This window comes from Oncorhynchus nerka, linkage group LG10 (assembly GCF_034236695.1).
Source record: "Oncorhynchus nerka isolate Pitt River linkage group LG10, Oner_Uvic_2.0, whole genome shotgun sequence".
NCBI lineage: Eukaryota > Metazoa > Chordata > Actinopteri > Salmoniformes > Salmonidae > Oncorhynchus > Oncorhynchus nerka.
Window position 1 is genome coordinate 78,059,917 of NC_088405.1, and position 15,541 is coordinate 78,075,457.

Below are 15,541 nucleotides of genomic sequence, written 5' to 3' on the forward strand. Positions count from 1 at the left end.
AATATAGTTTCTTAGTTGTAAATAGCAGCAAAGTAGCTAAAAATGGACTACATAGAAACCATTTTATATGAATGGAGAACCTTGTCTATGTGGACTTTTTCACGTTAATTGACACCGGCACTTAATAGAGGGATCCAATAATAATGCGATAGCCTCAATTCCAGGCTTATACAGCTCTTATGTAGCTCTCAGAGACACATGTTTAGAAAAACTCTCTGTAAGATCATCTGCAGGACATTGTTAGCTCCATTCAGTCTCCTGTATTTAACAAGGAACCGGTCCAGCTCAATTGTTCAGGCGACGCTGACATTACCACTTTTGTTTTGTCTCGTTGGGTGTGTCCCTCATTCTAAAAGGCAGTGATTGTGTCAGAGACCTCATTTCAAGCAAACAGTTACAGCCTAAAGCTAAAAGAGAGAAGAAGAAAAAGAGGTGATTTGGTCTATATATCAAACAACAGACACATAGGTTTTCACATACATTGCCTTCAGAAAGTATACACACCCTCTAACTTTTCCCACATTGTATTGTGTTACAAGGTGGGATGGGATAGGATAAAAAACGTTTTGTTATTTTTATCAACGATCTACACAAAATACATTGGGAGAATTATAATTATAATTACATAATTATTCGACCCCCTGAATCAATACATATTAGAATCACCTTTGGCAGCGATTATATCTTTTGGGGTAAGTCTCTAAGAGCTTTGCACACCTGGAATGTACAATATTTGTACATTCTTCTTTAAAAAATTCTTCACGGTCTGTCAAGGGGATTGTTGATCATTACTAGACAGCTATTTTCATGTCTTGCCATAGATTTTCAAGCCAATTTAAGTCAAAACTGTAACTAGGCCACTCAGGAACATTCAATGTCGTCTTGGTAAGCAACTCTAGTATAGATTTGGCCTTGTGTTTTAGGTTATTGTCTGCTGAAAAGTGAATTTGTCTCCCATTGTCTGTTGAAAAGCATACTGAACCAGGTTTTCCTCCTATATTTTTGCCTGTGCTTAGCTCTCTTCCGTTTCTTTTTATCAACAAAAAAACCTCCCTAGTTCTTGCCGATGAAAGGCATACCCATAACTTGATGCAGTCACCACCATGCTTGAAAATATGAAGAGTGGTACTCAGGGATGTGTTGGATTTGCCCCAAACATAATGCTTTGTATTCAGGACATAAAGTCAATTTCCAGGAACTCCTTTTTGGTTCCAGGTAGAACTATTTTGTAATACATGTAGAACCCTCTGTGGAAAGAGTTCTACATTGAACCAAAAAAGGTTCTACCTGGAACCAAAAGGATTCTCCTATGTGGACAGCCGAAGAACCCTTTTTGGTTCTAGATTGCACGTTTTTTTTTAAGAGTGTACCAATAGGTGCTTTTCTTTGCGAAGCATTTGAAAATCAACCTGGTCTTTGTGGTTGAATCTGTGTTTGAAATTCACTGCTCAACTGAGGGACCTTAAAGGTAATTGTATGTGTGGGGTACAGAGATGAGGTGGTCATTCTAAAATCATGTCAAACATTATTATTGCACTCAGTGAGTCCATGCAACTTATTATGTCCCTTCTTAAGTGTATTTTTACTCCTGAACTTATTTAGGCTTGTCATAACAAATTTTAATCAATTTTAAATTCAGACTGTAACACAACAAAACTGAGAAAAAGTCAGTGTGAATAGTTTCTGAAGGCACTGCAGGCTCCCATAAAAAGTGCCATCCATACTGTGAACCAAATCAAATTGTATTGGTTGCAAACACATATTTAGCAGATGATATTGAGTAGTGAAATGCTTGTCTTCCTAGCTCCAACAGTGGAGTAATATTTAACAATACACACATCTAAAAGTAAAAATGTAATTTAGAAATATTAGTATGAGCAATGTCAGAGTCCAGAGCATAAATATATCTATATATGTGATGGGATGCATAGACAGAATATATATTCTATATACATACTATCTGAAGAATACGTAGGATTCCTTTTTCCACATTTTGTTACATAACAGCCTTATTCTAAAATGGATCAAATTATTTTATTTCCTCATCAATCTACACATACAGGTTTTTAGACATTTTTGCAAAAGTAAACTCAGCAACAACAAAAAACGTCCCTTTTTCAGCACCCTGTCTTTCAAAGATAATTCGTAAAAATCCAAATAACTTCACAGATCTTCATTGTAAATGGTTTTAACACTGTTTCTCATGCTTGTTCAATGAACCATAAACAATTAATGAACATGCACCTGTGGAACGGTCGTTAAGACACTAACACCTTACAGACGGAAGGCAATTAAGTTCACAGTTATGAAAACTCAGGACACTAAAGAGGCCTTTCTACTGACTCTGAAAAACACCAAAAGAAAGGTGCACAGGGTCCCTGCTCCTCTGCGTGAACATGCCCTAGGGCATGCTGCAAGGAGGCATGAGCACTGCAGATGTGGCCAGGGCAATAAATTGCAATGTCCGTACTGTGGGATGCCTAAGACAGAGCTACAGAGAAACAGGATGGACAGCTGATCGTCCTCGCAGTGGCAGACCATGTAACAGCATTTGCACAGGATTGGTACATCCGAATATCACACCTGCGGGACAGGTACAGGATGGCAACAACAACTGCCTGAGTTACAGGAACGCACAAATCCCTCCATCAGTGCTCAGATTGTCCGCAATAGGCAGAGAGAGGCTGGACTGAAGGCTTGTAGGCCTGTTGTGAGGCAGGTCCTCACCAGACATCACCGGCAGCACAAACCCACCGTCGCTGGAACAGACAGGACTGGCAAAAAGTGCTCTTCACCGACGAGTTGCGGTTTTGTCTCACCAGTGGTGATGGTCGGATTCTCTGGTCTGATGAAACCAAAATTGTACTTGTTGGCCTGAATGCCAAGCGTCATGTCTGGAGGAAACCTGGCACCATCCCTAAGGTGAAGCATGGTGGTGTCTGCATCATGCTGTGGGGATATTTTTCAGCGACAGGAAGACTAGCCAGGATTGAGGGAAAGATGAACGGAGCAAAGTACAGCGAGATCCTTGACGAAAACCTGCTCCAGAGCGCTCAAGACCTCAGACTGGGGTGAAGGTTCACCTTCCAACAGTACTACGACCCTAATCACACAGTCAAGGCAACGCAGGAGTGGCTTCGGGAAAAGTCTCTGAATGTCTTTGAGTGGCCCAGCCAGAGTCCGGACTTACCCGATCTAACATCTCTAGAGAGACCTGAAAATGGCTGTGCAGCCACACTCCCCATCCAATCTGACAGAGCTTGAGAGGATCTGCAGAGAATAATGGGAGAAACTCCCCAAATACGTGTGTGCCAAGCTTGTTGCTGTAATCGCTGCCAAAGGTGCTTCAACAAAGTACTAAGTAAAGGATCTGAATAGTTATGTAAATGTGATATTTCGTTTAAAAAGTTTTTTTGATATATTTGCAATAATTTCTTTAAACTTGTTTATGCTTTGTCATTATGGGGTATTATTTAATCAATTTTAGAATAAGGCTGTAAAGTAACAATGTGGGAAAATTAAGGGGTCTGAATACTTTCCGAAGACACTATATATGTACAGCATAGGATGAGCCTTGACTAGAATACAGTATATACATATAAAATGGGTAAAACAGCATGTAAACATTATTAAAGTGACCAGAATTCATTTTTTTTAGTGACGAGTGTTCCATGTCTGTGTACATAGGGCAGCAGCCTCTAAGGTGCAAGGTTGAGTAACCGGGTGGTAGCCGGCTAGTGACTGACTAAGTTCAGAGCAGGGTGCTGGGTCGAGCTGGCTGGTGATGGCCATTTTAATAGTCTCGGTCCCAGCTTTGATGCACCTGTACTGAACTCGCCTTCTGGATGATAGCGGTGTGAACAACTAGAGGTCGGGTGGCTGAGGTCCTTGATGATCTTCTTGTCCTTCCTGTGACATCGGGTGCTGTAGATGTCCTGGAGGGCGGGCAGTTGGTCCTTGGTGATGCATTGGGCAGACCGCACCACCCTCTGGAGAGCCCTGCGGTTGCGGGCGATGCAGTTGCTGTACAAGGCAGTGATACAGCCCGATGCTCTCAATAGTTCACCTGTAAAAGTTTGTGAGGGTCTTAAAGGTCAAGCAGAATGTCTTCAGCCTCCTGAGGTTGAACCATTTCAGATTGTCAGTGATGTGTATACCAAGGAACTTTAAGCTTTTCAAATTCTCCACTGCGGCCCTGTCGATGTAGATGGGGGTGTGTTCCCTCTGTCTCCTGAAGTACATGATCAGGTCCTTCGTTTTGTTGACGTTAAGGAAGAGGTTATTTTCCTGGCACCACTCCACCCCCATTCACCGCCTCCAACCAGGTGGCAGATTTTCATCAACATATAGTGGAACTGTCAATAAGGTTAGGCAACTCATGTAGAGTAGGACTCCTGGACATTTCTACCACTGTGGATCTCCAGAGGGAGGAATTTGTTGTCTTATGGCCGCTGTCTTAATGATTTCATCACAAGTTGGCTCACAATAGGGACATTTAGCAAAACACAGGACTCTTTAGATGAAGTGTTGCCACTTTCACTGCAGAATTGTTAACTTTTCTGTGGCGCTGGTCATATGCTTCGGGAGGGTGGTCACGTGTGCTAGCAGAGCAGAAGTGCTGGGTCCGAGCCTTGGCCAAATCAGTGTGACGTCCGTTACACACAGACCAGAAGCATGCAACTCAAAGACTGAACAACTTGTGAATTCATGACAATTTTCACAAGGCAAAGATGATACTATGAATTCTTTATGATGCATTATAAGCAAATTATTTTTTTTATTTTTTATTTTACCAGGCAAGTCAGTTAAGAACAAATTCTTATTTTCAATGACGGCCTAGGAACAGTGGGTTAACTGCCTGTTCAGGGGCAGAACGACAGATTTGTACCTTGTCAGCTCGGGGGTTTGAACTTGCAACCTTCCGGTTACTAGTCCAACGCTCTAACCACTACCCTGCCGCCCCAATAATGCCTTATGGGCTTTACATAATCTACTATAATGCATTACATAGGTGTAACTATATTCATAAAACAAGCCACAGCCTTGTTCATAATGCACTATAAATGTTTAGATGTTTATGAGAAGTTTATTTTTTATGTATTTTTTATTTCACCTTTATTTTTATTATTATTATTATTATTATTTAACCAGGTAAGCTAGTTTTTTTTTTGTGTGTGTGAATTTTTACCCCTTTTTCTCCCCAATTTCGTGGTATCCAATTGCTGTAGTAGCTACTATCTTGTCTCATCACTACAACTCCCGTACGGGCTCGGGAGAGACGAAGGTTGAAAGTCATGCGTCCTCCGATACACAACCCAACCAGCCGCACTGCTTCTTAACACAGCGCACATCCAACCCGGAAGCCAGCCGCACCAATGTGCCGTAAGGAAACACCGTGTACCTGGCAACCTTGGTTAGCGTGCACTGCGCCCGTCCCACCACAGGAGTCGCTGGTGCGCGATGAGACAAGGACATCCCTACCGACCAAGCCCTCCCTAACCCGGACGACGCTAGGCCAATTGTGCGTCGCCCCACGGACCTCCCGGTCGCGGCCGGTTACGACAGAGCCTGGGTGCGAATCCAGAGTCGCTGATGGCACAGCTGGCCAGGTAAGCTAGTTGAGAACAACTTCTCATTTACAACTGCGACTTGGCCAAGATAAAGCAAAGCAGTGCGACACAAATAACAACACAGAGTTACACATGGAATAAACAAGCGTACAGTCAATAACACAATAGAAAAAAAGAAAGTCTATATACAGTGTGTGCAAATGGCGTGAGGAGGTAAGGCAATAAATAGGCCATAGTAGCAAAGTAATTACAATTTAGCAGATTAACACTGGAGTGATGGATGAGCAGATGATGATGTGCAAGTAGTGAAACTGGTATGCAAAAGAGAGCAGAAAAGTAAATAAAAACAATATGGGGATGAGGTAGGTAGATTGGATGGGCTATTTACAGTTGGACTATGTACAGCTGCAGCGATTGGTTAGCTGCTCAGATAGCTGATGTTTAAAGTTAGTGAGGGAAATGTAAGTCTCGAGCTTCAGTGATTTTTGCAATTCGTTCCAGTCACTGGCAGCAGAGAACTGGAAGGAAAGGCGGCCAAATGAGGTGTTGGCTTTGGAGATGACCTGTGAGATATACCTGCTGGAGAGCGTGCTACGGGTGGGTGTTGTTATTGTGACCAGTGAGCTGAGATAAGGCAGAGCTTTACCTAGCATACACTTATAGATGACCTGGAGCCAGTGGGTCTGGCGACGAATATGTAGCGAGGACCAGCCGACTAGAGCATACAGGTCACAGTGGTGGGTGGTATAAGGGGCTTTGGTGACAAAACGGATGGCACTGTGATAGACTGCATCCAGTTTGCTGAGTAGAGTATTGGAAGCTATCTTGTAGATGACATCGACGAAGTCGAGAATCGGTAGGATACTCAGTTTTACTAGGGTACGTGTGGCGACGTGAGTGAACGAGGCTTTGTTGCGAAATAGAAAGTTGATTCTAGATTTGATTTTGGATTGGAGATGTTTGATATGAGTCTGCAAGGAGAGTTTACAGTCTAGCCAGACACCTAGATATTTGTAGTTGTCCTCGTATTCTAGGTCAGAACCATCCAGAGTAGTGATGTTAGTCAGGCGGGCGGGTGCGGACAGCGAACGGTTGAAAAGCATGCATTTGGTTATACTAGCGTTTAAGAGCAGTTGGAGGCCACGGAAGGAGTGTTGTATGGCGTTGAAGCTCATTTGGAGGTTAGTTAACAGTGTCAAAAGAAGGGCCAGATGTATACAGAATAGTGTCGTCTGCGTAGAGGTGGATGAGGGAATCACCCGCAGCAAGAGCAACATTGTTGATATATACAGAGAAAATAGTCAGCCCGAGAATTGAACCCTGTGGTACCCCCATAGAGACTGCCAGAGGACCGGACAACAGGCCCTCCGATTTGACACACTGAACTCTGTCAGCGAAGTAGTTGGTGAACCAGGCGAGGCAGTCATTTGAGAAACCAAGGCTGTTGAGTCTGCCGATAAGAATGTGGTGATTGACAGAGTCGAAAGCCTTGGCCAGGTCGATGAATACGGCTGCACAGTATTGTCTCTTATCGATGGCGGTTATGATATTGTTTAGGACCTTGAGCGTGGCTGAGGTGCACCCATGACCAGCTCAGAAACCAGATTGAATAGTGGAGAAGGTACGGTTGGATTCGAAATTGTCGGTGATCTGTTTGTTAACTTGGCTTTCGAAGATCTTAGAAAGGCAAGGCATATTGCGTTATAGCGCTGATGTTGTGAATAATGCATTATGCATAGCTCATATTGCGTTATAAATTCTTCTATAGGCTAAGTGTTTAGACTCATGCATAATACTGTACAGTATTTCACATTTGAATTTGGGGGATGACAAACCTTTTTAACCAGCCCATTTTTTCATCATCACAATAAATCACGTCTCAATGTACACTACCGGTCAAAAGTTTAAGAACACCTACTTATTCAATAGGTTTTTCTTTATTTTTTACTATTTTCTACATTGTAGAATAAAAGTAAAGACATCAAAACTATGAAATAACACATATGGAATTATGTAGTAATCAAAAAAAGTGTTAAACAAATCAAAATATATTTTATATTTGAGATTCTTCAAGTAGCAACCCTTTGCCTTGATGACAGCTATGCACCCTCTTGGCATTCTCTCAACCAGCTTCACACGGAATGCTTTTCCAACAGTCTTGAAGGAGTTCCCACATATCCTGAGCACTTGTCAGCTGCTTTTTCTTCACCCTGTGGTCCAACTAATCCCAAACCATCTCAATTATGGTTGAGGTTGGGGGAATGTGAAGGCCAGGTCATCTGATGCAGCACTCCAACACTATCCTTGGTAAAATATCCCTTACACAGCCTGGAGGTGTATTGGGTCATTGTCCTGTTAAAAAACAAATGATAGTCCCACTAATCCCAAACCACATGCGATGGCATATCACTGCAGAATGCTGTGGTAGCCATGCTGGTTAAGTGTGCCTTGATTTCTAAATAAATCACAGACAGTGTCACCAGAAAAGCCCCCCCCACACCATCATACTTCCTCCTCCATGCTTTACGGTGGGAAATACACATGCAGAGATCATCCGTTCACCCACAAAGTGTCTCACAAAGACATGGCAGTTGGAACCAAAAATCTCCAACTTGGACTCCAGACCAAAGGACAGATTTCCACCGGTCCTTTGCTCATGTTTTTTAGCCCAAGCAAGTCTCTTCTTCTTATTGGTGTCCTTTAGTAGTGGTTTCTTTGCAGTAATTCAACCATGAATGCCCGATTCACACAGTCTTCACTGAACAGTTGTGTCACGATCGTCGTAGTGAGAAGACCAAAGCGCAGCGTGATCAGAATACATACTTTTTAATGAATGACGAAGAACACTTAACAAACTATATAAAACAACAAACCGAACGTGAAGCTATATAATACTAGTGCAGACACATGCAACAAGACATAGACAATAACCCATGAAATACCCAAAGATGGCTGCCTAAATATGGTTCCCAATCAGAGACAACGATAAACACCTGCCTCTAATTGAGAACCAATCTAGGCAACCATAGACATATATAAACACCTAGATGATAAACAACCCCATAAACCTACAAAACCCATAAACAGTACAAAAACACACACATCACCCATGTCACACCCTGACCTAACCAAAACAATAAAGAAAACAAAGAATACTCAGGTCAGGGCATGACAAGTTGATGTTGAGATGTGTCTGTTACTTGAACTCTGTGATGTATTTATTTGGGCTGCAATTTTTGAGGCTGGTAACTCTAATGAACTTATTCTCTCCAGCAGAGGTAACTCTGGGTCTTCCATTCCTGTGGCGGTCCTCAGGAGAGCCAGTTTCATCATAGCGCTTGATGGTTTTTGCGACTGCACTTGAAGAAACTTTAAAAGTTCTTGAAATTTTCCATGTTAACTGACCATGTCTTAACTTCTTAATGATGGACTGTTGGTTCTCATTGCTATTTTGAGCTGTTTTTGCCATAATATGGACTTGGTCTTTTACCAAATAGGGGTATCTTCTGTATACCACCCCTACCTTGTCACAACACAACTGATTGGCTCGAATGCATTAAGAAGGAAAGAAATTATTCAAATTAAGTTTTAAGAAGGCACACCTGTTAATTGAAATGCATTCCAGGTGACTACCTCATGAAGCTGGTTGAGAGAATGCCAAGTGTGTGCAAAGCTGTCATCAAGACAAAGGGTGGCTATTTGAAGAATCTCAATGTAGAAAATAATACAAATAAAGAAAAACCCTTAGACCGGTGGTGTAGAGCTGGAGAACATAGAGACTTCCACTAAATATAAAAGGTTATTGTGTTCCAGAGATGTGTCAGATGATCCTGAAGACAAAGCAGTCACCAGTGGTGTTTAAGCTTCTCGCATTGCTCTCTTGGCATTCCCTTTTCTTCTCCCAGCCACCTGTTTTTTGTCGGTTGCCCTCTTTCACACCCATTCACTGCAAAGGAGGCCAGTATAAATAGCTGTGATTCATGAAGGGAGAAAGAGAATAAGAAAGAGAGACTGAAAGAGAGGAGAAGGAAGATATATCACACAAGGTAATTTCACATCTTCTCAATTATGATTGTTAACAATGCAACAGGGAGGAATGGGAAGGAAAATTATGACACCATTGAAAAATACATTAATAGATGAATTGGACTCACCTGGTTAATTTAAGGATGAATAATAACAGAAAACAGGGTTCTTACATGTACGTAGTTATCACACGACTTGTGAAGAAATCTTTTACATTTATATTTCCTACCGGGATTAATTACATTTGTCAAATTCTTTTCACAATGAGAAAAACATGTACAATTTGAATGCAAAGCTATATATATGAACATTAAAGTATTTTGCATTTCACCTGTCAGATTGGCCTTGCAAAAGCAGTTCTGAGAGAGATCCTGATATCTGGGTTTCCCCCTCCTTTGGTTTGAAGACAATGTGGCGGGCCCTCATGTATCAGCTTGCTCTGATTCCTCTCGTCCAGGCTCAAAATGACTACTGCAGAACACACCGTACCTTCAGGGAGCCAGGTCAGTGGAGCTGCAGCCCAAATTCCCCTTCCTCCCTACCTGTCTCACACCTTTCCTTTCCTGTCCCCCTTCCACTTTCTCACCTTACATTCTTTACCACGTTTGTCAGTTGGGGCCACCCAACAGTTTGTGGAGTCTTTGTTTTTTTGAGTGAGGTCCATATGTGGGCAATGGGAAATAGATAAAGGCCAGATGTGATGTCATGCATCTTTGCAGTGTATAGATGTGTGTCATGGTTGCAGGTGTCAGGTAAACATGTTTGCGTGGTTTAAAGGCAATAAAAATGTGGTCATGCACACTCATGAGGTACTGGGCAGACAAATGTACTGTATAAATGTTAAATATTGCACTCAAATGCCCCTTTGGAAATGCTTGCCTTTCTTGTAGTAAACAGAGTGCCTATAGCTACTGTAGGAGTTAAGTGGACAGAACAGTAGTGGACTGTCTACTGTGGTAATGTGTGACCTGGTGTCCCCTCAGTCAACACTGACATTAATGTCTGCTGTGGTAATATGTGGCCTGGTGTCCCCACAGCCAACACTGACATTAACGTCTACTGTGGCACAAATCGCATGGAGCTCCATATCTTGCTATGTCCCGTCTACTTTGGTGGATACAATGAAACACTGATGTCCCTCAACGCTCAGTACTTCAAGGGAGAGTGCCGGGGGACACCTGATTGGACGGTCGACCCGCCTATTCTGAAATACAACTTCTCCATCACAGAGGAGGCGGTGTCCGCCTGCAACAACAAAATAAAGGTAATTCTAGTTTGTTTGAGTAGTTATATTTCTATGGTATCACACTGACCGTGGAGGAGACATTTGGTGGTTGACACTAGAAGATGTTGCTTCAACTCTGGGTAGATGGATTTGACCCTGAACCTAGTAACATGTGACTCTCTCTCTGACACAGATCACTCAGGAGGTGGGTTCTGGGCTCTTTGCAGATTTCTCCAGCGTTCAGTTTGTCAACATCTCGGGCATGATCAACTCTCTGGACCCCAGTGCGGGAACGATCACCTACCGCCAGGAAATGATTTACAAATTCTCCTGCCGCTATCCACTCCAGTACTTGGTCAACAACACTGAGATGACCGTGTGAGTAACCCAGGCCACCTTTACTCTTAGGTTCACTTCATCTGAAGTCAATTCAGGGAAGGACTTCCTCAATAGTAAAACCCTCAATGGGAAGTTATCAAATGGAGGCAGATTCATGCCAAAACAAATAAAAATAACAAGATTGCAATAACATTGATATTGGAGTATTGTTTTATGTGAACTGGGACTGAACCGAGTTTAAGTAAAAACAACCTCAAACCTGACCATACCAGTGACGTGGTGTTTGCAAGTAGCTGGTTATGGCGGGTGGACTAATGCTTTTGAGTTTTGTATTATAGGTTAAATCATACGGTGTATCATATGGTGACCTGGATGGTGATACGCTGCAGTTTTTCTCACAGCAATTGATAGTAGCTAACAGGCAGACATTTTTCTTTTTTTACAAACAGGTCTGGGGTGAGCCTAGCAGTCAAAGACAGCAATGGGAGTTTCATCAGTACCCTGAGTATGATGCTCTACTCGGTAAGAATGTGTTTCTATGATCCATTTTCTATGACAGAGGAGAAGAAAGTGAGGTGTAATCACTAATTGTAGATAATATTTCGTGTACACATGGAAAAAACTGTGTTAGCAGTTTCCAAATTGATCTGGGTGCAATAACACACAAAATGTTTGTATTATTTTTTACATTCTGATTTCCTCCAGTATTTCTGGTATGAATGTTCATCATTTAATTCAACTATATTGAGAGGACCAATGTGCTTGTGAATTCTTGAATGATCCCAAATGACAGTCTTCACCGACTTGTTCCGATTGGCTCCAAGGACAGGTTCTACACAACCCAGCTCAAGGTCCCTGAGGTAGGCTTGACGCTGAAGACACGCATCTTTGTGGAGGTCAAGGCCACCAATCTCACTGGAAGGTACGGGTATAGTAAATCTGGATTGAAGAAAACATGGAGTTTTAAGCAATAAGGCACAAGAGGCCATGCTATGTGGTGAATACAGTTAAAGGGTGTTGTTCGGGCCAATGCGGAGCGGCTAAGGCATCTCGTTCAATCAGTGGCCGGAACTATCTGTTTCATGAAAGTGAAAAAAAATACTGGTAGTTATTTACTGACCGTAGTAGACTATATTGTGATGGAGTATGTCATTTCCCATCAAACCTCATTATCAACGTTTTAAAGAAACTATGTCAATGGTCCCATTTAGAATATTGCCAAATATTTCACGTGAAAGAAAATACATTTTCGCCAACAATTATTTTCTTCTCCATCATTTCTAGGTTCAACGTGTTGTTGGACCGATGCTATGCCACAACCAGTCCTTACCCCGTCAACAGCACTTATTATGACCTCTTTGTTGGGTAAGTGATACAACCCAGACGAAACTGTGCGAGCTTACTCCTTTGGGACACGTTGTCAGTCACACAAAGCTTTACTTTTAGGAATAATTAGATTACTAAGATATTCAGACATCCTATAGGACAAAACATGTACATACAGTAGATGGGGAAAAGACTAGAAACTCAGTTGCAGCTACATTCTAGCTATTAATTAATTATCATGTTATCAAGATCACCTAGTTTTTTCCTTGACATAACTTAGTGCCTTGCCTCGCTCAGGTGTAACCGGGATGGCCAGACGGTGATGGGGGTGAATGGGCAACAGCAGGAAGCTCGTTTCTCGTTTGAGGCCTTCCGCTTCGTCCAGCACAAGAACAGGACGTTGTCCACTTTCTACCTGCACTGCTCTACCAGACTCTGTGAGAGGTCCGTCTGCACCTCCCTGCAACAGGTCAGTCACTTCTCCTGTGCGGATGTTGTAGCCACATTCCAGCCTATCTGGAAAGTAGTTGTGATGCACCAATTAACCAACAATTGAATGCCACCTCATTGCAGTCGGGCATTAGATTGCATGATCAAATGTGGTTACTGCCACTTTAAACACCTATCCTGGCATTGTGATATTTGTGGCACTATGTACAGGGCCGTGCACAGACCTTTTGGGGGGCAGGTGCTTAAACAAAACAAGAGCACACCAAACATTACATTTTTTTTCACAACCACGGTCACAGACTCATTGAGCAATTATGACTTTGATTATTTAGTTACATAAAAGTAAATGGCCACATCTTCATGGCTAATTAAATGACACATACAGTGGGATAAAAAAGTAAACATACAGTAAATGATGCTAGCAATGACCTATGACCTTGTGTAAGAAAGCTATTCCAACCACCCCTTTACTCCTCAGAACTGCACGGACATCAGCTCAAGGAGGAAGCGGGAGGTCCAGGACACGTCTGTGACCGACACAGCCACAGTCAGCTCCGGCCCCATCCGCACCCAAGTGGACAACGGTGAGCAACAACCACTGACCGTTCATGACCATCATTCACATCAACATTCATCTGTGCATCAGCAAGAATGACTCAAATATATTGAAGGCACAGTAACACTTTACTGATCACATGTACTTACTGCATGTTCATATACCAGTAATGCCATTTTGGTTGAGGGGGTTTTCATGTTATGAACGCATCATTTCCTTTTATTTCTTATGCAGGTGATACTGTCGGAATTGTATCTGAAGGTATGCATCTACTTTTCATCACAACTATTGATATAGCTACAGTACCAGTCAAAAGTTTGGACGCACCTACCTATTCCAGGGTTTTTCTTTATTTTGACTATTTCCTACATTTTAGAATAATCGTGAAGACATCAAAATTATGCAATAACACATATGGAATCATGTAGCAACCAAAAAACACCCACTCATTCAAGGGTTTTTCTTTATTTGTACTATTTTCTACATAGAGATTCTTCAAAGTAGCCACCCTTTGCCTTGATGACAACTTTGCACTCTTGGCATTCTCTCAAACAGCTTCATGAAATAGTCACCTGGAATGCATTTCAATTAAGAGGTGTGCCTTGTTAATTTGTGGAATTTCTTTCCTTCTTAATGCGTTTGAGCCAATCAGTTGTGTTGTGACAAGGTAGGGGTGGTATACAGAAGATAGGGCTAAGTCCATATTATGGCAAGAACAGCTAAAATAAGGAGAGAAGCGACAGTCCATGCAGAACATTTCAAGTTTCTTCAAGTGCAGTCGCAAAAACCATCAAGCGCTTTGATGAAACTGGCTCTCATGAGGACCGCCACAGGAAAGGAAGAAATTGCAGGCCAAAAATGCTTCACAGAGTTCACGTAAGATACACATCTCAACATCAGTTGTTCAGAAGAGACTGCGTGAATCAGGCCTTCATGGTCAAATTGCTGCAAAGAAACCACTACTAAATGACACCAATAATAAGATTTGCTTAGGCCAAGAAACATGAGCATTGGACATTAGATCGGCAGAAATTTGTCCTTTGGTCTGATGAGTCCAAATTTGAGATGTTTGGTTCCAACCGCTATGTCTTTGTGAGACGCAGAATAGGGGAAACAGATGATCTCCCCATTGGTGGTTCCTACCGTGAAGCATGGAGGTGGTGTGATGGTGACTCTGTCAGAGTACTCTATATTTGAATTTCAAAGGATATAATACAAAAGTTGTCTAGAAACAATCTTTGTGAAGTATTTTCTCTGAACCCATGTCCTCTTTGCAGTTTCCGAGCAGTTGGGTGGAAAACACAGATCCTTGCAAGGTGTTGCCATAGCAGCAGGGATTGTTGGTGCGCTCTGTATCTCCATGGTAGCCTTCATTGCGTACTGGATCATTGTGCCAAGGACCATTGGGGCCACAGAGAAGAGAATGCTCTTCACTACAAAAGAGTGACAGTTTAGGGGAAGGCTTTGCCCCGTTACTCTTAAGGTGGTTTCCTCTATGTCCTAGTTCTTATGATCACTGACTTAAGTAGGTGGGTCAGTGACAGTGCAATAACTTAATGAATATATCTGTAACCTGCACATATAGCACTGCATGTTTAAATTGTTTATTTCCATTTTAAAGACATGTAAAGTCTGGTATTAAGGGCTATCTTCTTTGTCTGGGGGTAAGGTCAAGTATAAATGGATGCTATTCCATATCTATTATCATAATCCAAATTGTCAAATCAAACATGACTACCTATTTTGGTGTATTAGTTTCAAGGGCTTCGATGCTGTCCATCAAATCATGTTTAAATGCACATTTTCTATAACCTGTCTTTCAATTTCCCAGTCTTTACAAATACTGGTGTATAAAACCACTCGGTAAAGTTTTTAAAAGTAAAATATAATAAAGGGCCTGTTTTTCCATGATGTTTCATAATCTGTCCTACTGCTCTTTAAGTTCTCTAGCCTCAGACTACCAGACAATTACACATTCAAACAGGCCGTTCTGGAATTTAAACTCAATGAATTGGAGCGTAACCATTACCTGATTACAGAATGGACCCT

The 15,541-nt window shown here is 42.0% G+C and overlaps 1 protein-coding gene across 1 annotated transcript; it reads left to right on the forward strand.

The window, feature by feature from the left end:
• Window positions 1-9,501: 9,501 nt before the first annotated feature.
• On the forward strand, window positions 9,502-15,400 carry si:ch73-261i21.5 (zona pellucida-like domain-containing protein 1). The gene is made up of 11 exons (XM_029671364.2): window positions 9,502-9,616; window positions 9,935-10,099; window positions 10,634-10,860; window positions 11,015-11,199; window positions 11,610-11,682; window positions 11,985-12,082; window positions 12,445-12,525; window positions 12,784-12,955; window positions 13,415-13,520; window positions 13,727-13,753; window positions 14,770-15,400. Exons 2-11 carry the CDS (start codon window positions 10,006-10,008, stop codon window positions 14,937-14,939), a joined length of 1,233 nt encoding a protein of 410 aa, XP_029527224.1. The 5' UTR covers window positions 9,502-9,616; window positions 9,935-10,005; the 3' UTR covers window positions 14,940-15,400.
• Window positions 15,401-15,541: the final 141 nt, after the last annotated feature.